This window comes from Phalaenopsis equestris, unplaced genomic scaffold (genome assembly GCF_001263595.1).
Source record: "Phalaenopsis equestris unplaced genomic scaffold, ASM126359v1 Scaffold000094, whole genome shotgun sequence".
NCBI classification, from domain to species: domain Eukaryota; kingdom Viridiplantae; phylum Streptophyta; class Magnoliopsida; order Asparagales; family Orchidaceae; genus Phalaenopsis; species Phalaenopsis equestris.
The window spans coordinates 744672-767252 of NW_018164536.1; the positions used below are offsets into that span (position 1 = coordinate 744672).

Below are 22581 nucleotides of genomic sequence, written 5' to 3' on the forward strand. Positions count from 1 at the left end.
CTGCCGGACCGGCAGAACCTTCTGGTTTAGCGTAGGCGGGAAGGAGAGCAAGCGAGCTCTTCGACAATGGAAGCTTAGAAGCAGTCCAGTCAAAGAGAACCTGTCATTCGTTGCATTAATCGACGAACCCGGCAAGTGTTTCTTCCTCCTCGTCGCAGTGCTCGTCTCTCACACGCTCGTACATCACGTCGGGTACTTGGGGATGGCTCGCAACAGAGTACCGTCTTCAACCCTAATCTCACTGTTTTTTCCGTATCATTCTTGCTTACTGTTATTTTAAATTGTTCTTCGTTGATTGCAAACCTGAGGAAATTTCGTCTACTCTGTCTTCTGATATTGTCTTTTGTGTCAATGGTTATCCAATCTTATGTGTTTTTTCTTAATTTCATATTTGCGGGATCAATTTTCTCGATTACTTTGATTTTTGTTGTTTTTTTGCAACAATTTAGTACGAACAGCTAGATGGTGCATGATGAAAAGGAGATTTGGTTGTGAAAGGTGCTAATCAGCTGCTTCTTAGTTGGTCTGCATGTTTGAAGTCAAAATGTACTATAGCTCATGCATGGGGATATCAGCATTTCTTTTAAATTTGTGGTCTTTTCGATGAAAACATCCTAAGATTTTGACTCACGGGCTTATTTACAAAGTACTATGAGCATTAATTTCACAGCATTTGATCTTATTTTCATCTATTGTGCAGGAAAGTGTAGTTCTTGTTCTTGATGTAGGTCCGACGATGCACAATATTCTTCCTGACGTTGAAAAGCTCTGCACAACGCTTGTGCTGAAGAAGGTTAAAACCCCATTGCTCTCCTTTCCTTTCCTTGTACAGCCTTTTTCTCCCCCTCAATGTTTCTGTCTGGTTGTCCGGCTTTACACTTGAAGGCGCATTTTTATAAATCCTTTAGGGCCATCTCTTAATGATAAACGACAACCTTTTATAAATTTTATGAATAAATCCTTATAGCTTCCTTCGTTTTATGAGCAAGCTTTTAAAAATGATAAATTTAATTAATGATTCCTTATGTGTAAGCTTTTTTGTTTGAACAAGGATGAAAACTAGAAGGATGAGATAACAATATGAAGGAAGATGATACGGCATATTTAAGTTTATTCCCTTCATATGCTTTTAACCCTAAAAATTAAAAAAAAAAAAAACCCTGAAAATTTCATATTTCAAGAAAAAAAAGGTGCATATGTGCCATTGAAATCTCTCTATGTTATATATTTAACATCCAAATCTTCTTTGTTCTAATTAATAGCACTTTATCAACTGAAACTAATTATGATGGAGTGAATCTTAATGATGGTTACACGAAAAACAAAAAAACATCTATCATTGATCAGTGGAATGGTTAATGGTGGTGGAAATGTTTAGGATGGTTTAAATGATTTGGACGGTAAGAGCATAAATACAAAGGTCAAGTATCAGTATGTAGTGTGGAAATGTTTACGTGGTAAGTTTGTAAATTTCAAAATAAATAGTATGTTAATTAGTTTATTTGTGCCTTTCTAGGCTTCTTCAAACATGATAAATTTGTTCTCTTTGTCATTGACACAGCTAATGTATGCTAAATACGATGAAGTCGGCATTGTCCTGTTTGGCACAGAAGGTATCATTACTTTATCCCATTATAATCTCCCATTCTTTTTAATGAAAGATGCATCCTCTTTAGCTCTTAATTATTCCTCATGCTCGTTGTTTATTTTAGTAACCAATGAAAATATGCAGTTTATCTTCTAATACAAGGACATTGATCATAAATGAAAATTCTTTAAAATGGAAACATTCCATTATGCTTTTACATATGATATACAAAATTTAAATTTTGAATTTCATTTGAAAGGTGATTAGACCATTATATGTAATTTGGAATTCAATCAAAACCCAAGAATGTCAGTATTTATTAAGTTAAATCTTTGGTCAGTCCCAATGTTTATGTTCATTTTAATTTTAATGGAATCAACAATTTCGTTGGCTTTTTTATGCTTCTTAACTTTTTTTCAATGGGGCTATAGTCTTTCTTGTTTCTTGCATGTTGTGACCTTTTGTTTGCGAGGCTTGTTATGAGCTTTCATATCACTAAGATTACCATTCTTGAATCAAATTTATCTTGTGAATCACATCCAAGGAATAAAGTGCAAAGAAGTAGAGAGAGAAATAAAGAGAGCACAACAATGTATAGTAGAATGAAAGGGCTGCGTAACCTCTTATTTATGAAATGATTCCATATTTATAGACAAAAGGAAAATAATATATGAAGTTACATCTATACCGCAACTTAAGTAGGGACTATATAATTTATTTTAGATCATTTACCTTTGTGGGCCCAGGGCCTTACTGTTCTCAGGCTTGATTGGCTGGATTGAATAGGGCTTCGACAATCATGCCGGTTGACTGTATCCATCAGTGTCGCTAGACGCCGGTCGGCTCGACGACTGCGGGTCGGTAGGACTGATATGATCAACTGAGTTTTGTCGATCGGTGAGAATGGTTTTGTCGATTCTCGATCTCCACGAAGTAGTTTTTTTCGATAGGGTAAACTAGGCCATTAGGCAAAGGGTAAATCACCGTATTTCTACCGGTAGCGTTTCCGTAACGAGAGGATTCTGGTGGGATGACTGAGACTTATACTCTTTTGGTGACATTTAGGGGATACGACTAATTAATTCCTGTATAATAGTCATGGGGGCTAGCCTCTCTTTCGGCCTGACTTCATTGTAGTGGCAGGCTTGGGCGATTCTTTGCCTTTCGTCTTTTGAGCCGCTTGGGATGATAGCACTTCGACCACCCAGTTGACTTGGGCAGTCTCTGGTTTGCTATATCTGGTTAGATATTTGATTTGCTTATTCGTCTTTTGGTGGGCCCTCTTGATATTAGTGCTCTTCTCCTTAGACCGTCAAATCTCCTTGAGATTCGCGCCTGCATAATTTATGTGTACAACCATCTTTATTTGCCTTTATTCTCTCTTATTAGAATGTTGAGGTTCCAAAGTTTATAATTGTTATGGCAATGGTTCTTTTAACTCATTCAAGGATGATGAACTTGTAAATTCCAAATTTATACTTGCCTGTCAAACCACAAACCTATTTCCTCAGTTTTTTTTTCTTTGGGATTTAATGCTTCAACTAATGGGAGTACCTACGTAAAGTGAAAACCAATATTCATAACACAAGATTTCATTTTATTGTCAAAAGCTATGTGGCTAGGTTAAATTCGATAGAAAGGAAAGTGTAGATAAGCTCATTAAGTTACGATTGCACGAAAGAAAGTAAAGTTTACTTCTAATGAGTAGTGGAAAATAAGCAATGAATGGTGAAACAACATTCATTATGGATTGATGGAAAATAGATAGATCCATCCCTTAGAGGAGAAAGACTAGTTTGCCTTCTAAATTGGATCTATTGATTTATTATCTAGAACACTGCTATACCAATCAATTGTTTTGGTACAGTGAGTTTTCCATACCCCATATGTTGAAAACATCCAAATTTATAGCTCAAAGATGCTAATGACCATGATATTTCAAGTTTCATGCAGTGAAGGAATATGTACTAATATTGATGGTTTTAGTTGAGCTCACCACTTCCAATGTTAGTTGTTTTCCCAACTTTTATTCTCACTATTTTGGCTAAAGAACCGTGGATATTGCACATGGTAATTCATCCTAGAGTATGTCATGCGCTTCACGCCTCATCCATTATAAGAAAGATAGGTCCTTCACTTTTTGTCGTTTATGATGGAAGGTCTATGTGTTTTGAAAGATTCTTTTCTTTTGCTGTGATGACATGTCTTTCTTCCTGCAGTTTCCCATGGGAAGGCACACACTCTCATTCAACATTCACAATACAAATTAAAAAGAATAGTAAGAGCAAAAAAGTTAATTTCATCTAAACAGGTGTTAATTTGGTTCGGTATCTTCTTTCCAATTGATTTGTATGTGATATCGAAAACTCATTCCCAATTTTGGTGTAAAACAAGTTGGAATTACTACTTCAAATACATATATGATTACCAATGAATGTTGGTTATACTCTTTAATTAAAAGTTTTATTTAATTTTTTGGAGTTAGACTTGTAAGTTTCAGAAGTTCCTATATTAATCCATTTCTAATATTTCACATTCATATCATCATTACTATCAGTCTTGTCCTTGCTGTCTTTTGGATATTATATATGACTATGTTTTGATGCACACATTTCCAATCTCCTCTTTGTTGTTGTACATTAGCTTGATCGAAACTCTGAGCTGCCATTGCTTCCCACGACAAGGTTATGTTTTCGAATGCCTTCTGTTCTTTCTCTTTTGTCCAACTATAGGTATCAAGGATATCATTGGTTTGCTTAATGACAGGAGCTATCATGAACCTTTGCCACTTTTTGTTTGCCTTTTATGAGGGCAAAACTTCCCTCTATTTTGTGGATTCTTTCTCCTGGAAAAGCTTGAAGCTTGGATTCAAAGGATCTCTTAGGAGGGTGATGAAGTTTTTTAATATTTTAGGGAGTGTTTGGATATCTACCTTGGTCAGATTCTTTGGGATAGTCGAAATCAAGCATAATTTGTTTAGAGATTATATAAAAGTTGTAATCCTATTAATTTTTTTACCGATTCCTTCATCATTTAGCTATTCAAATGGTGGTTGCATGGGTTTAGGTGCAAGAATGACTCTACTTGTTGGTGTGAGAAGTACTATGATTGACCACAATGAAGTTTTAGCTGTACTTCTTGAAGTGCGTCATTTCCCTTGGAAGATGGTGGGACGATGGAGTTGTGGGTGAGTTACATTAGGACTTAATACCAATTTTTGAGATTTTTATTTCTTTGGGAAAAGAAAGCGCTAATCATGGAAGAATTGCATCTAGAAGAAGTAGAGCCCGTGCCTGATAAACAACATTGTTAAGTCATTCACCCTATAGAGAGTTGATGGGAGATCAAAGGGGAAGTGGATATTTCATTAGGTGACTTACAATTAATGTTGTGTCATGGTAGATGGATGTAAACAATTAACCATAGAGTTGGCGAAGTGTATCTTGTTGTTATGATGAGGTTTGAACAATAGTCATGCTAAAAAGTTGAGGGAGGATGAAGCGAATATTGGTGTTGCTAGAGAAGATGATGTCGGTCAACTTTTTTATGATTATTTGAAAATATGAATATGAAAATAATTTTTGAAATTTAATTTAATATAATAGATATATAGTTTGAGTTTTAAAAGTAGTATGTTTTAATTTTTGAAAAATGAGACCAAATGGGTCTCATTAGTCCGATAGTTTGCATAATCATGCCCGATACCGCGAATACTACACCCTCCCGAAAGATAAGTGTAGACCTCCCGAAAGATAAGTGTAGATTAAGTGTAGATCTCGGCGATAGAACCAATCCTGCAAACTAAGAAATTTGTGACATTCGTTTGGTCTGCGAATCTTTTATGTATGACCGACAAGTTCCCTTATCTAAGATAATAATTAAATAGGATTTATTTTACCTGTGTTCCAAGTTCCTTATCAAGGCAAGCATCTATAGTTAATTACATCTCAAATGACTGGGGTTAATTGAGAAAACTTTCGATAATGATCAGAGGTATTAGTTTTCAAGATTTCAAAGTTTAGGTTTTCATGGAAAAGCAAGTGAGAGTACCTCAAATAAGAACAGTTATTTCAGGAGTCCAAAGAAAAGAAAAGGTAAGGGATGTCACAGATCCTGAGGAGAATCCTCAGTGACTTCTCAAACTATCCTACTGTATGACTGCATTTTTAGAGATGATGTTATTCAATTGTTCAATCCTGCCAATTTTATTATTTGAGACTTACATATGCATAATACCTGATTATGCAAATAGCCTACAGAGATAAGAGGGTTTACGTCGTGTCATACGAAAATCTCGGAACCTAAGGTGGGTTAGGACTTACGCTGCACAACATGGTTGTACATGAGCCTAAAAAAGGGAGTGAGGATTTACGTCGCGCTGAATAAACTACCTTGAAGTCCTATGAGTTGTTATTATGCTAGGAAGAGATAATGTTGAAAAAAATCCTCTTGTTGCTCGCTCCATGCTCGTCGTCGTGCTGCCCACAAAGTTGGCTCCAAGCTCCTATTGTAGCGATGACTCCAGGGTTTAAGTGTTTGAGATTGGTGATTTGTATTTCCCAATTTTTGTGTCAAAATTTGATTTTGTTTTGTTTCGATTTTGGTTTCAGTGCTGGTTTTACATGCAGGATAATCAAATTGCAGGTAAATAAAAGGTACTTCAAATGTAAAATGCAGTAAAGTAAAATGCTGTAGATAAACTGTAAAAGCGTAAGCGTACCTGGGCATCTGCTATCCTGGGCATCTGCTATTGTTGCGTTATTAGTGTTGCGAGCATAATATGATTTGCAGTAGATTTAAATAAACTTGCAAGAAAATTAAACAATGCGAGAAAACCTAGTGCGAAAGTTAGAAAAAAGAGTTGTAAAAATCACGAGCAAAAGAAACCCTTAGCCACATATAAAAGATCACGACTGGGTATAAGACATTGATAAAAATGGGGCTTAGAGCTGGGCTGTGTGCTTCCCGATCTTGAACAAGAGTTACCAACCCGACAATCTATAACAGACAGCTCTTAAACTCAATCCAAGTGACCAGTCGTGGACCTTTATAAATTTTCATAGAAAAATTCTCATGCAAAAGTTTTTGTTCAAGCCTTTTTTTATGCAGAGTTCTTTTTAACATGCAAAATAAAATTTTACTTTTATTTTTGTAAATATTTTGTAAAGTCATATTTTGTAAAGTCGTATTCGTATAGTCCACAGACTAGTCTCTCTAATCGTGCTAGAACTACTGACAATCTAAGAGTGTCGGGGGCAACGATCCCACCAAGAATTGGTGAATAATATAATGGATCATTCTCTCTCTCTTATTGAAGATCCTTGAGGTAGGAGATACTATTTAAATAATCTCACTTCGTATCCCTCGTTTAAGCATACATAAGCAATGTCATCATCGCCCTCGCCACTTAGACCCTAGACTTATCTTAGTCAGATGATCCATATGCGACATTGCATTGACAAATTCCCACAATTGCCAGGAGGATTTGAGTGTAATATCCAAGCTCAAATCCAGTGCACTGGTTTCACTATAAGTTAAGTCATGATGGAAATTCCACTATTGATTTAATTAAGGAAGCATGAACTACGTCTTGGTGCATCCTCATGTATAGTGTCTTAATCTATTTATGAATCAGGGTCAAGTGTCAAGTTTCGTTATTTATTCGAAAGTTAGGTGGATGAACGTTTACCTAAGGTGTGTTCCTAAAATCTAGGAAGCCTATGCTGAAAAATAGGTGGATGAACTCTCACCTAGGATGTGCTCCTAAAATCTAGGAAGCCTATGCTGAGGATTAGGTGGATGGACTCTCACCTAGGTTGTGCTCCTAAAAACTAGGAAGTCTATGCTGAGAATTAGGTAGATGGACTCTCACCTAGGGTATGCTCCTAAAATCTAGGAAGACTACACTTTAACTTGTGCTTAAAATGATTTAAAGTGTTCAACCCTCAATTAAGTGTTTTCCAACTAATCCTCAAATATTTTTAAGTGTCTTCCAAATAATTAAATCAGAAACTTCCACTGTTTGACTTGACCATTTAACAAAAATACCAAAACAAACGAAAAGAAAAGGTTGATCCACTTTCAAAACTAATAAATCACTTTCAAAACTAATCTTTCAAAACTAATAAATCAAAAGAGGAAATAGCAAGTGAATCAACCTAAAAAACGTTTAAAATCTTTCAACAACTGTAATTAAATAGACTCTTGAGAAGAGTGCTTAAGTTTATTCCAAGATAGTGCACAAAATCGGCCCGAATTGACACATAAAGTGACTCCACATAACGAATTGACACATAAAGTGACTCCAAAACAACGATCAAAATCAGCCCAAATCAGCACATATAGTGGCTCCAAAACAGTGCACAAAATCAGTTCAAATTGACACTTAAAATGGTTCTAAAACAGTGCATTAAAGTCAGCCCTAAATTCGCCTGAAAACATTGTGTAAGCCTCTCTAAGTCAACAAGCAAAAACACCCCAAAACAGTGTAGAAATTGCTCCAAAATGGTGCCCAAATTATTTCCAAAACAAAATGGTGCAATTGCTCCAAAATGGTGCCCAAATTATTTCCAAAACAGCATATAAATCCTAAGCATGAAAATATACATTTCACATTAAGAAATAGAATTACTTCTCACGTAGAATTAAAGATCAGAGTGATGTAACTTTAAAGCTTAGGTTCCACATATGCAGAGAATATAAGCATTGTATGGTATGCACGTAAAAATTGAATTCAATGTGATAGATATGCAAACATATAGCAATTGAGTGGCGTGTATGTAACACAAAGCTTATGTATTAGGCATACAAGTACTTATATACAAGTTGATTCCAAGACTTGGGTGTTGGATATGTAAATACATGAGGGTTATATGGTATGTATATAAATTTCCCGCAGTTGAAATATTTAAATCCTGTGTGTAGATCCTCTCAAATAAAAATCAATTTTATAAGAATTGGTCAGAATTGGTGATGCCAAAAAAATACAGTGCAAACACTTGTTCGTATTGTAAAAATAACAATGATTTTATTTCATCTTAAATGATATATGTCGGAAACTGGAGCATAAACCCGGAAATAAGAGAGTTTTACCGATTTTAGAGAAGATGTAGCTCTGGAAGGAGGAAGATGCAAGCCTCAGAGAACCTTGTAATGCCTTTCTGGCTAATTCAAATCGTCACTCTATCGCAGGGCTTCAGTCACGAGGGTCACTGTTCTGGCAAAATTTGGAGAGGAGCGGGAGAAGGGCGAGGTTTTTTTTTTTTCGGTTTGTGAAGGAGGCGAGCGGGACTGTTTGGTCGAGTGAGGAAGGAGGCGGGATCGAACACGAGAAAGTCGAGCAGGAGACGCGAGCCGAGCGGGAGGAAGAAGAGGCCAATGCTTTCGGTGCATGAGGGAGGAAGAGGCGAACAACTTCGATCGGATGAAGAAGAGACGAAGCAGCTGTTCGGTGGAGAGGGGAGCAAGCGTGCTAGTGCTTCTCGATCGAAAGAGGGGAGGCGTGTGGCTTCGGGTCGTGGAAGAACAGGGAGTCGAACAGGGGCTCCTTTGGTTCGCAGAGGTGAGAGGGCTGCGAGAGCTCCTGGTGCATAGGGGAGACGAGGGAGTCGAGCGGGCAACAGATGCTTCGATCTGGAGTTTCGATCGAGTCACAGAGGAGCAGGTTAGCGAGGTCGAACGGGATCGAGGGAGGCGAGGCGAAGGGAGGTCAGCGGGATCGAGGGAGGCGATGTTTATCTCAAGCGAGGAAATGGCGAGGTTTATCTCGAGCGAGGAAGAGGCCTTTCAGTGTCTTCTTCGTGAGGAAGGCGAATGACTCGAGCTATATTCAGAGGGGAGAAGCCAATTCCGTGCGGGGAGGAGGAGAGTCGAATGCTATATCAGAATTTTGCAATGTGTCCATTACAGGAGATTGGGCGGGGAAATCAATACCTTCCATGCGCAGAGGAGGCTTAATTGGAAAAGAATTAATCTTCATTATATGTGGAGTTAATGATATATTTGAATTTTGAAATTTGAAATTTTAAAATTTGTGTGCTGAAGTAATTTGCCCGGGCTTAGCCCATATTTAGCCTAAGTCAAACTCGAAATGAACCTGGGTTGAGCCCGGACCCACGCCAGCTAAAAAAAATACATAGATTTCCGTGCCATTTGCGCGTGCCCGTAACCCTAGCAATACGAGTAATCTTCCTAGCTAAAGTTGACGTTTCGGACGCGTCGGCATGGTCCGTTTTGTCATCCGGGGTCGTTCAGACAAGTTTGTCGGCGGTCGGGCTAAAAAATTGTATCAACTTCGTGCATGGTGTAGCGAGTGCGTGAATTGCGGCATTCGCGAGTGTTCGAGTCATGACGGGTTCACTTATGGCCGTCTGATCCTATGAGAACTCATTTTCGGGCCCTCTACATGTTAGACTTTAGCCTTTGCAACTAAGAATCGAGTGCTTGAGACTACTCATGTGAGGCCTGCACAAAAATGAGTCAAGATGTGGCTCAAAGTTCTACGGGAGTTGGGTTCCATTACTAGTTCGCTAGGATGGTCAACTAGGATGGTCAACAAGGAACTCAGGAACTCCTAAGACTAGATTGTGGGTTCTGGGAGGAGACTAAGACCTCACTAAAAATGAAGTCAACAGGCGAGGACATCGAATGTTTAGAGAAAAGACAGTGCGAGCTAAAAGGAGCAATTGCATAATATGCTCCACAGTCACCCTTAAACCTTTATGTAAGCATTGGGTAGTGCATAAATGATAGAACTATGCTCAAGAAGCTCAATCCCACACCCTTTTGTTTTCCCATCTTCTAAGTGATTTAGCGTGATTATTTGCCACCAATCACCTCGTTTGATCATGATAAATCACATCAAGTGATATGAGGATGGTTTAAAGGCTTTCGAAGATCATATAACTCGAGTTTTCCCACCAAAATTTTATGAATTTATTTGCTCATATTTAATAAATTAGATTTATTGTCCTATGACTAGATATACTAAACAATTTGGAAGTTTTTCTTAATCCATCCCTTGTGTGCCATATGAAGCCGGGATTTTTTATCTAGACTAAAATATACTTTGTTTTTGTATGTCTCGAGCGGGTTTATATTTTGAAACGTAAAATAAAATAATCGTATTTTTTACAAAGAAGTAAATACTTTAAATTGATACAAATATTTAAAATTATAGATCTTTACACAAACTCTTCGGTTTTTTTCTTGATTGTACTAAATTGACTTAACCTTAGCGGACAATCAAATGAGTGCATTTTCCTTGTCATCTTGCTTTGAGTAGTATTTTTGGGAGCCTTCTCCACACTAACTTGCTCTTCTCAATGTGAAAGCCATGTTCTTGGTTAGCCATCTACTCCAAAATAGTCCTAGCCATCTATTGTTGGACCTCCTAGATTGCGGTATGAAACATCACCGAAACAACCTTTTTTGATAGAGTTTAGTGCTAGAGGTGACCCCTCACATTTGTGAGGATTTCAAGCATCATCTCTTCGTTGGTTGCTTGAGAGACCGAGGTGACCACAATTGGGGCTAGAGGGTGGACTACATGTGTTGTATTTGCAATATATTTTGTTCATGGTTACATGCATCACATGGTCCCAATTATCCTCCTATTTGGCTCCTTAATTTCTTGTATTTTTGCATCAATCAGCGTTTCAATATCTCCAATTCAGTGACTGGGAATTCTAGAAGAGCACTTCCATTTGGAATATAATGGCCCTCAGAAAGCCATGGACTGTCAGAGAGACTGGCCTTTTAACACTCTATGTAACCTGCTTATGGCTGAAATATTAGCCATACCCTCGCTGAAGGGACTCCAAGGAGATTGCTACTCAGTTACGTTTCTCTATGTTAGCCTTTAGAGTGCAGATTTCTTCTTGTTGCTTTTTAACCATTTGGAACAAATCCCTGATGGGCATATTAATTACTTTCATTTGTCTTGCTTTGTCAGATTGGAGTTGCTCCATGCCTGACCTGCTAATCTCATATATCACTTGGAGGAGAGTCAATGTTGATCACAACTAAAGTTGAGTATGGGGAAGTTTTCACCTTGTCACCTACCCTTATGCCTAAGCCCTCGTATGTCTTGCTCAATTTAAAGGCGCAGTTTGACATTCATAGATTTAGACAAATGGATTCCTCATGCATCTCTAGGGCCAGGGGAGTTGCCATTCCGGTCGACCTATACTCTCTGCTATCAATCTCTTCATTAGCCCATTGCAGTGATGATTTGTTTGTCACTGCAACACTCGAGATTGAATGAGTTGCAGTTGGTGATGGTTGAAAGACATTTGGAGATCTACCTAATATCTTTGCTAGATGTTTCATGTTGGAGTTTGAGTTTGTCTTCATGGTGGCCAGTTAGGCAGTTACCTATGTTGATAGCCTGACTCAAAGACATCTTTGGTGGCAACATTTCTACTTGCTCCACCTTAGAAAATGAGGGTGGCTTGGAGGCCACTGTCACTACCTTTTTTTTTCACAAGTGTTTGCCTCTTGCTCTCATAAAGTTTCACATTGAATATGTAAACACTTCATGCTTTAACCATTTTGTTTGCAATTGTCAAAGGAGCTTGAGAATTCTGAGGAGGAAGGAGATGCACTTGTGTGCTGTTTAGTGTTGTCATGGGGAAGTATAAAACTTCAATCCAAGCACTTCATTAGCATTGTTCTTGTCTCAGCTTTTTGAAATCTAAGTTTAACCAATTGGATTTATAATAGGATACTAAAGAGATCGATTTCGTGATGTTCAATAGATCTGTTCGGACATAAGGAATATTGACCTATGTTAATCTCTGATCAGTTGGAATGGAGAATAACTTTTTGTTTGTCTTTAATTGCGGCATTCAAATTTAATAACTTGGATCATATCAATTAGATTGCCAAAGATTTGCCGATAGGACTCATTTGCTCAAAATAATCACTTTATTTGATCAGTTTTATTATTCAGATTCTTGAGGATCCTCCTTTACGTCTTGATGCCACAATAACTACCACTGCTCACTTCAATCATTTACGAGATGCCATGTGGCCACTTCAATATGGATAAATGGTTTAGGCTTTAAGATACCCCTAAATATCGTTATATTTTGTTGCCATGCAGACCACCACACTCATGTTGTCAAAAGTGTCATCTGCAACACTCCAAGGCGCTCCTTGATCACAATGAGACCTAAAGTCAGTACCATTGCATTTATTTTGTTTGGCTTAAGGCATTAAATGGTATCTAAAGTGTAAACCCTAAATTCGACCGTATGACAGGATAATGAAGGCTCGCGGATGTGTTGAATGCTCAAAATTATAATTTTAGAATATTACGCAGACCTAAAATGTGTTGAATCTTATTATATAGTCTTGATAAGCATGCCAAAAACTTAAACCATCAAAATCTATTAATTCAAAATGTCCGTATGTGCTCCAACTAACGTGTTGAACACTAGAATGTTTGGTTTGAGAATGCTATACAAATTGTGGTAAGTTTAAGCTAAAATTGGATTCGTACTGAGAAACATGCAATTATTTTGAAAAAGTATATAAATACTTTGAAATTTTTAAAATCTTTCATTTCAAAATCAAAATTCAAAATGCTTAATGAGGCACAATCTTGAGCTTGTTGCCTGCTCATAAGGCAAGGACTTAAGTCCCACATTGACTAGTTTGCTTCTCCTTCTCATAAGGACCGGAGTAAACAAGATTGGTTCCCCACCAGACTAGTATGATCTTCCTCTTTAAAAGGACTATAATTGACAATACTAATAATTTTAATACAATTCATCAATAAGCATCCATTGGAATACAATCATGAATACTGCAATCATTTTACATATAATTTTTTATGATGTTTGTGTTGATTATAAATTTTAATTGGAGGAGTTTATTTTCGATATCAAATCCAAAGAAGATTTGAATAAATTCTATCAATAATAAATCCGATTCTCTATAAGCGGGATAAGGTCGATAAAGTTTAAAAGCATCAATCCTCAATGATGGTCGCGTTGGTTATGAATCTCAATTAGAGAAATTATTTTCAAAATTAAACGCCAAAGAATAACTGAATACATTCAAATAATGTAAAACATGAACCCGATCCATTTGTACATAAATATAGTCAACATGTTTCATGGTTAGTCAAATGCTTGTGTTAAAAATGAATCTCAATTAGTGGGGGTATTTTTTTCAAAATATATTAGAATAAAAAAAATTGTAAAATACACAAAATCCATAAAAAATCATAAAATCTAAAATGTTCAAATTAAATTTAATCATAAAAAGTTAAAAAAAATAAAATTTTGTTCATCTGCCATCCGCAATAATTTGTTGAGAATGACACATTTAGGATTAAATCTAGATCAGAAGTATCAATATCATATCAATATATTATTATGTTCACACAAATCTCGTCTATGCAAGTAAGAAAGTGAGTCAAGTAATTTGTTTGCATGGTTTGACCAATCGGCTCCAGGATATGGGATTATGAATATAGCCTCTGACCAGGTGGTTTGTTGCTAACTGTTATCATTATGTTACAGTCACGACTATAGCTCATATATTTTCCAAAAACTTTTTGCCCTATCAAATAAACATATTCAATAGGACACATAACCCTCTATTAGCTAATATTGAGTTAAATTAGTCCTTTTGTATAAATATCTATCACATGTCTACAAGATTCTATTATATGAAACAATTCATGGCTGCTGATAGTGATTCTTCAGTTAGGTTGGGTTGACTACCTACTTTGACTAAGGGTCTATTTGGGGCGGCTGCAACATATTGAATAATCTGCTGATAAGCTGTTTAAAAATAATCTGCTAATAAGCTATGTGCGGTGGCTATTACGAATTTTTATTTTTTTGGAAAAGCCAGACCGCTGCCAGAAAGCTGCCATCCCACCTAGGTAGGTGCGGTGTGAAAACGCTGTTTTCAGCGTTTTGAAAACGCATAAGCTGCCAAAACGCAGTTTACCCAAACAGGTTAAGTGTGTTTTCAAAACGTCACTGCACCAAATAAGCTGCCCCAAACGGACCCTAAGTTAATTAGGGTCCATGATAACCCAGGACGACAAAATATTAAGATCTTCATCAGGTTTGTCATCCTTCCTCATATCATTCGCTCTAGGCTCACAGTGATAAATGTCTAAATCTAAAACTTAAATTTGCCATTATTATATGCAGAGTATAAATACTTAGCACCTAATGACTAAGCCTTATTAACCATATCATTCGTGCCTACGGGAAAAATCGAACCACAGATCTTAAAAATTCTCGCAAAATGAAAGTGAAATCCCGAGTAGCGTTTTATATGCAATCTAGTTTGCTTTTTGAAAATTTGATCGTGAACCTTCATGTAAAACTCTTTCATTGTTCTTGAGAGAGGCCAGGGCATGAAATTTCATAGCCCGAAAAAGGTATGTAATTTATCATGTACTATATAATATTCTATTATTAATTGCTTATATTTATGCTATATTTTTAATTAATATAGAAAGTATGTTGAATATATTGTTTTATAATGCATTTTAATAATATATTTTTAAAACATATATATATATATATATATATATGTATGTATGTATATATATATATAAATTAACAATATAATGCATGATATTTGACCAATTCCATATCTTTGTATGCCTATTTTCATGTTGTATGCACCTGCAAACGTACATGTATTATGCATATAAATATATGTATTTTTTTATGTATAACTCATATATGTACACTATATTTATATTTTTTTTTTCCTTTTTCATATTATAGAATATAATGTACAAGTACATTACATAATTTATGAAATTTTTATATTAAATATTATTTATTTCTAATTTTGAATTATGTTGGTATGTGTATAATTGTGCTTGCTTATTTTTCTTGTTCTATATTTACAAGACAAACGTACACATTGACATGTATGTGCATTGGGCGATAGTTTTACTAGGATTATTAGATGCTTTCATGGTTCCTTCACAACCAAACAATAAGAAATAGGAAGTTTCACTTTCTTATTAAACAAACAAACATCTTTTGCAGATTTGGCTCTCACTTTTAGATATGGCAACTGCTTCTTCCTCCCATTATGGGAAATCAAATAGATAGTAATAGGAAAAAAACTCTTGTTGAAGAACTTTGCATCTCTCATTCTTTCTATTCTATGCCATATTATTGCAAAATACTTTTGGAATTGTCAGAAACCAAAAATGACCTACAGAAGGAGGTGGGTGGATATCTGCATGTTGTGGTTTTACAGGATATCAAAGTTGTAGATGATTTAATAATGGACACTTTGCGTGAACTTCCAAGAGGAACCCGGAATGGAGATTGTATCCAAATTTGATTATTTTTGGTTGTTTATGTGTTTTTCCTTCGAGGTTTTTACATTTTTTATTCTAAATATTTGTGTCATCTACTTGTATTTATAAGCCTGCAGTTTGAATTATTGTCTTATATGTTATTATTTTGGTGGAAGTATCTGAATATGATTGATGGTAACCCATTTAGAGGCCTTTTGGGGTCGCTTTTGTTTTTTATTTTCAATTTTTTATTTTATTTTATTTATCTTTTGATTTGAAGCAAAACATATTTGACATATTTAATTCCGATATTATTGTTTTTAAAAATACTCAAAACACATAATATTTATTTTGAGTGTTAAAAAGTATGTTAATTTATTTTTAGAATCTAAAAATAAAAAATATGTAAAAAATCTTACCAAACAAGCATGTTTTTAAAAATGAAAGCAAAAGAAAAAAAATCCCAAACAAACCCTTGTGACATCTTTCTTGACATTTTTTGATACCATAACGTCCACCATTCCTCATGCAAGAACAAAGAAAAACCTTGTTTATTTTCTCTGTACAACTATATGAAGCAAAAACTGGGCCTTGCATCAGAATGTTGTGTTATATTGTACTTTCTTTTGCTGTAAATGTTTATATTGTTGTGTTGTGTTGTGTTGTCTGGCTGAAATATAATGTCAACACTCTTTGCAAATATGCAAACTGCTTCGGCGGAGTGCTTTCCATGGCCTTGGAGCTTTGATGGGATTTCAAAAATGCGTAGGTATTGTTATCATGTATTTCCACAAAAATGGAAAAATTATGGATTACAGCTTTTGGAAAGGCAATGTAGAAGCAACGCATTTCCAAATGAGGTTGCACCCCTTGTTTTGACAAGTAGGTTTTCCACAGCTATTTCCACGATATCCCCTTATTAAATTTCTGTGGAAATACATAATGAAAAATTCTAACCCACACGTGTCATCTCCATGTCTTGACCACCTTGGAGAACACGCTTATGGAGTACCTTGTCATTATTGTGCTAGTAGCAGATGATATTATTTCATGGAAGGTTTACATACATACCACTCAATTCTTTTGTATTTACATATCTAACACCTAAACTTCAATTTTTACATAATTCCATGCTTATTATCTTGCCCACCTTGACAAGTTAGTCCTTGATGCTATTGTTATCGGGATGGATATGCTGATAAAGAAATTTGGACCTACAAACAAGGGAAAACATCGCATTTGTCTTATAACCGACGCACAACATCCAGTCAAGGAACCAGATGAAGGCTCTAAGGCAGATCAGGTTGATACCATCGGCCAATTGATGAAAAGTCATGGAGTGAGATTGGATTGCATAGTTGTAAGGGTTAAGTTGGCTGGGTTGATTGAACAGATGGCGGCAGATGAGAATATTGATTTACTGAATCAATTTTCAAAGAGTACGATTTCTAAAATCATACATGTTGATGGGTCAATATCGTTGCTTGGGGCTCTTAGGACTCGAAACATTTCCCCAGTTACTATTTACAGAGGCGACCTTGAATTAAGTTCGAGCATGAAGATCAAGGTGAGATTCGATTAAGAACCAAAAATATTTTTGAAGAAACACTTTAGATGGCTTGCTTGATTTTCTTATTTTTAATGAACTTTGAATCTTGCTCAAATTTCTAATTCTTTCTATATGAAAATTTATACTTTACACACTATATATATACTTGTGTTAAAAATCATTTGTGTCATAACTCTTCCTTTATTTACTCGATTTTTTGTTTAGAGAAGGCAACTGCAGTTTTTCTTACATTTTTAAAGTTCTTTCTCTACCCTTATTTAATTAAGAACATTTTATTGATAATTAATCATCTCCAGAGAGTTTTACATATTCATCCACTTTCTTTTTTTCTCCTTTATTTTTTTTATTTTCAGTTTTTTTTTTGGTTGGGCTTAAACGTTTTGCTTTATTATTGATTGTTTTTAATGTGGATGAGTTCATTGGAATTAACGTGTTAATTTTATGATAATTGAGTCATTGCCTTAAAGTATTTGAAGAGTGAGGAAGTATGCTCATCTTTCCTTATTTTTTGGTCCTTTTTCTATGTGAGCTGTGGTGATGATTTGAGTGATGTGCTGTGCGTGCTTTGGCTGCAGTTATTTTGGATGGGCATGTGTGTGCATGTTAAGCCCCTTTTTTATTTTTAAGAGGATTCCTTTGTTTTTTGCTTGTTTGGGAAAGTCAAAGGTGCTCAGTTAGTTCAATTCAATTGCCAAATTTAATAGATGAATAAAAAATTTCAGATCATATAATCTGTTAGAATATGTTAAATTCATAATGGCCAGCAAATTAAACCTACGATCAGTTGATCAACAATAAAATGATAAATAAATAACTGAATATGGATATATATATATTTATATATATTCAAATTAATATGAAATATTTTGTTGCAACCTCTAAAATTCTCGAGTCCATCTACTACAAGTGACCAATGCTCCAAATTTGCTTTGCGAACGTGAACATTGTTGCTATTGTTGCTTGTAAATGATTTACTTATAAAATTACTTGGCAAATCATTTGATGTTTCCATATGAGATTTATTATCATTTAATTATTTGACAGCCACACATGAATTCCCTGTTCAAATTTTTTCTTAATGGCTATTGACATGGCCCTGTAGTTTTTTCTGCATTCTCTTGGCCAGACAAAGTCATTTGTCCATGTCTTTGGCCGGCTCTAATTGATCTGTTAGTACACAATCGTGAAAAATTTCATGAAGCTATTACCAATTATTACTACGCAATATTGGTCCACTATGCTCCTGGTGGGACCCAGTAGATGCAAGCAAGTTTTAGGCACCAACCAATATGGGCGTTGAGAAAATATCAGTCAGATGCCTTAACATGTTGACATATGGGTGGCTGGCCATGCTTTTGTTGGGTAGGACCTTATAAGGCAGGTGCCGACTAGGTAAGCCTGTCAAGAAAACCTTGTTTTGTTCTATGGTATCACCCTTTTATGGTTGCTCTTGGCTTTTTACCCTTCGAATCCCTTGAATCATCAATTTGATCTTGTTGATTTTTTCGTTATGTGGGAAACTTTTTTTAGTAGAACTTTGTTTTTAATATATACCCCCTTAAAAGAAATTTCATCCTTATAACTTCTTATATGCATGGTTAAGAGGTATGGGTATTAGCTACACTCGTCAGCTTCCATCTTTTACATGGCCTCTTGTTCCACGTGCTTCTTTCCATTGGTTGTGTAATTCGTTATGTAACTCATTTCAGCTTTCTTCGTTGTAGGGATTAGTCATCAAATTATTCATTAGGACTGAATCACAATATAGATATATGTCTATTCATATAAAAGCTAGTACCCTACATGATAATTATTAGTGAACTTTAGTTGTTTAGATTAATGTAAGCTGTTTTATTATATAACGGCAAATAAGTAATTTGTTTCCTTTTTTATTTTCAATTTACATGCTTTTGAAATGTTAGTCTATGTGCTTACATGGTATATTTTCATTGAAACTTATCAATTTGCTTTGAAGCTATTCATTCACTTGTCTGAATTTCTATTCTCATAATTTTTTAGTCTTGAATCACTAATTTCAAAGTGCCGGGATTGCATTGTGTTTTAAGTTGCTTTCTTTTTGAGTATCTGGAAAATGTGACATGTTTTAATGAAAAGGTGCCAAGTGGATGTTATAGAACCATTATTATGATGTCAAAACTAATTACATAGATATTGATGGAATGTTGTTATTTTTGGATGCTGAAGGTCTGTTTTATTCAACTATAGAAATGCTTATAATATTGTTAGAACTTAAGCTTCTCTGACTTTTACTGATGGTTACGTGTAAACGATTTTTATTTTGCATATTTTTAAAGATATTTTATCTTTTAAATGTCATTACTTTGTAAAGATTAGTTCAGTTAACGTTGTTAAGTATGTTAATAAATTATTGGCCGGTTTTAAGCAGCTTGTTTGTTAGCAGTTCACTTGTTCATCTGAAATTTGTTAGTGGTTAGCAATTTTTTTAGTAGTTTGTTATTTTTTGTTTATAAATATGAGAATTTTGAATCATACAACACAGTGTATATCATAAAAAAAACTCTTATATGTAAACATTTTTTTTCTTCTTCACCTATTTTGGGATTTGAAATTGATGAGGTGTGCTGCCTTTCAAACATGAGGTTTTGATCATCTTGTTACATTCGTTTTTTTTTGCTTTATCTATTTTCCTTATTTTATAGCGTCTTTTTTAGAGTTTTCAAGGTTGTCTTACTTCAACATGGATCCTAGATCTAAGAGAATAATTGTAGTTTGCTTTATAAATAAGTAAAATGGCATTTTCCTCGATAAATTTCTGCTTTGGAATACAGTTTATGCAGTTATGCATAGCGTAAATATTCAGAACTCTTTTATAGTTATATTTTTAGCATGAAATGAAACTTTGATGCACATTTTCATGCATCCTTGTACACTAGAGTACGTTTAGTGACTCCTCTGTGGAATCAGGTTTGCTTGGCAATATTTTTACTAATGGTACTTTATGATTGTTCCACTACTAGGTTTGGGTTTACAAGAAAACATCAGAGGAGAAATTTCCTACATTGAACAAATATTCTGACAAAGCACCAGGAAATGATAAATTTGCCACTCATGAACTCAAAATTGATTATGAATACAAAAACACGGAAGATTTTGATAGGATTGTTCCCCCTGAACAAAGGATAAAAGGCTATCGATATGGACCTCAAATTGTTCCTATATCCTCGGCTGAATGGGAGGCAGTAAAGTTTACACCGGAAAAAAGTGTGAAGCTTCTTGGTTTTACTGATGCTTCTAACATTATGCGGTAAGAACTGCTTTCTTCTGTGAAGACCTCAAATGCTAAGAAATTTAGCTTTTTATATTTCAATTTCTAGCAGGTTTATATCTTTTTTTTTTCTTTTTTTTCCAAATTGTTCAGTTTTCCGCACATCTATCAGTATTTTGATTTGCCAGCAATAACCTTTGGTTTTCATGGTCTTCTTTTTGCTTGATGAAGGCATTATTACATGAAGGATGTATATGTATTTATTCCTGAACCGGGTAATGTAAAAGCAATCCTAGCAGTTTCTTCCCTGGCAAGAGCTATGAAAGAAATGAACAAGGTTGCAATTATGCGTTGTGTATGGAGACAGGGACAAGGGAATGTCATAATTGGAGTATTGACACCTAATATCTCTTCTTCTGATAATATTGTGAGGTTTCACCCCACCCATTTTGACCTACTATATTTTTTAATTCCTTTTTCTTATGTGTTTAGGATTTTATTTTTATTTTTTTCATGCAATTTGAAGGACATAATTTCTTGTTTTTTGCAGCCAGATTCATTTTACTTGAATGTACTTCCTTTTGCCGAGGATGTGAGAGAGTTTCAGTTTCCATCATTTAGTAATCTACCTGCATCACGCCTGCCAAATGAACTACAACAGGAGTCATCAGATAACTTAGTCAAAATGCTAGATCTAGCCCCAGATGGCCAGGAGTTACTGAAACCTGAATTAACACCAAATCCAGTACTACAGGTTTGGGTTTGCTGCTCTTAGATTATTCCTTGTGGTCCATTTATTGTCGCAATGCTGCCAAAATATTGCTTTTCTGGTTTCTTAGTTGCATGAGAAAGCTTAGGGGCTGACGCAAGAATTATTTAGAACGACAGTTATGTGGAAATCATGCGGTGACTTGTAATTTTATTGAACTTTCGATCCAATTTCAATCATTTTTGCTTCAACATATAAGGCTCCACAAACCCTAAGTCAAAGAACCTAAATCAATTATACATTCAAATCATTGAATTGCCAATACTATCGCAATAAGCTTATTATAGAAATAAATGCTTCTAAAGATTTCTTTAATTTATACATTATTTCTAGTCTTAAATATTAATGAATTATCTAATATTTTCTAATTAAATATGCTATGGGAAATTTCATTGGCCTAGGATTCATGAAATGTTTAATACTCTAAGTTTCATTTTCATATTAATTTTTTTCATCATTTTTATTACATAAATTATATATTAACTTAATATAATGCTTCTAATAATCCCGCACGATTTATATAAAAATAATCAACATATAATTTCTTTTAATCCCAAAGAATGTTTGGAGTTCAATAATAAAACTATTTGAGAATATTTGTCCTGAGGTTAAATGATAAACAGGATTGATTCAATTTTAAATATAAATAATAGGAGACTTTGTATTTTGTTCTAAAGTGAAAGAAAATGCCTATCTTATGCTCATATATTCTAATCATCAAAGACTTTTAGAAGTTTAGGATTAACTTGTTTAAAGGTTTCATTGCCTTACATAATCTAACGTCAGTGCTAATAACTACTCATGAGCTGCTACTACTTAAGGAGGAAATAAAATACAGTTTTATTTCCTGCAAGGAAGAAGAGGAAGAACAATTATTCCACAAGAACCCTAGTTTCTTCATCTTCCTTTGCAAGCCAAAAATCATCATCTGTTCTTTCCAATTTGAAGTCCTAAAGCAAATAATTGAATTTCTTGCCACACCTCACAGCCCATGCCTAGGGGTGTAAACGAACCGAACACGAACGAACAAAGCTTGTGTTCGTGTTCGGTTCGTTTAAAATTTAGTTTGTTTGAAATAAGCTCGTGTTCGTTTCTTAACGAACGAGCCGAACAC

General features: G+C 35.0%; 1 protein-coding gene across 2 annotated transcripts in view; it reads left to right on the top strand.

Annotated features, from left to right (window-relative positions):
* LOC110020208 (ATP-dependent DNA helicase 2 subunit KU80) overlaps nt 1–22581 on the top strand; it is a 25411-nt gene continuing 2830 nt past the window's right edge. The window contains exons 1-8 of one of the 2 annotated variants that reach the window (XM_020718228.1): nt 1–217; nt 701–793; nt 1562–1613; nt 15780–15911; nt 17045–17448; nt 20451–20737; nt 20930–21125; nt 21249–21452. In XM_020718228.1, coding sequence (XP_020573887.1) covers nt 203–217; nt 701–793; nt 1562–1613; nt 15780–15911; nt 17045–17448; nt 20451–20737; nt 20930–21125; nt 21249–21452 — 1383 coding nt within the window. In that variant the 5' untranslated portion in view covers nt 1–202. Of the gene's footprint in view, nt 218–700; nt 794–1561; nt 1614–15779; nt 15912–17044; nt 17449–20450; nt 20738–20929; nt 21126–21248; nt 21453–22581 lie in introns of those variants that run through there. The other variant, XM_020718229.1, reaches the window with a different exon arrangement.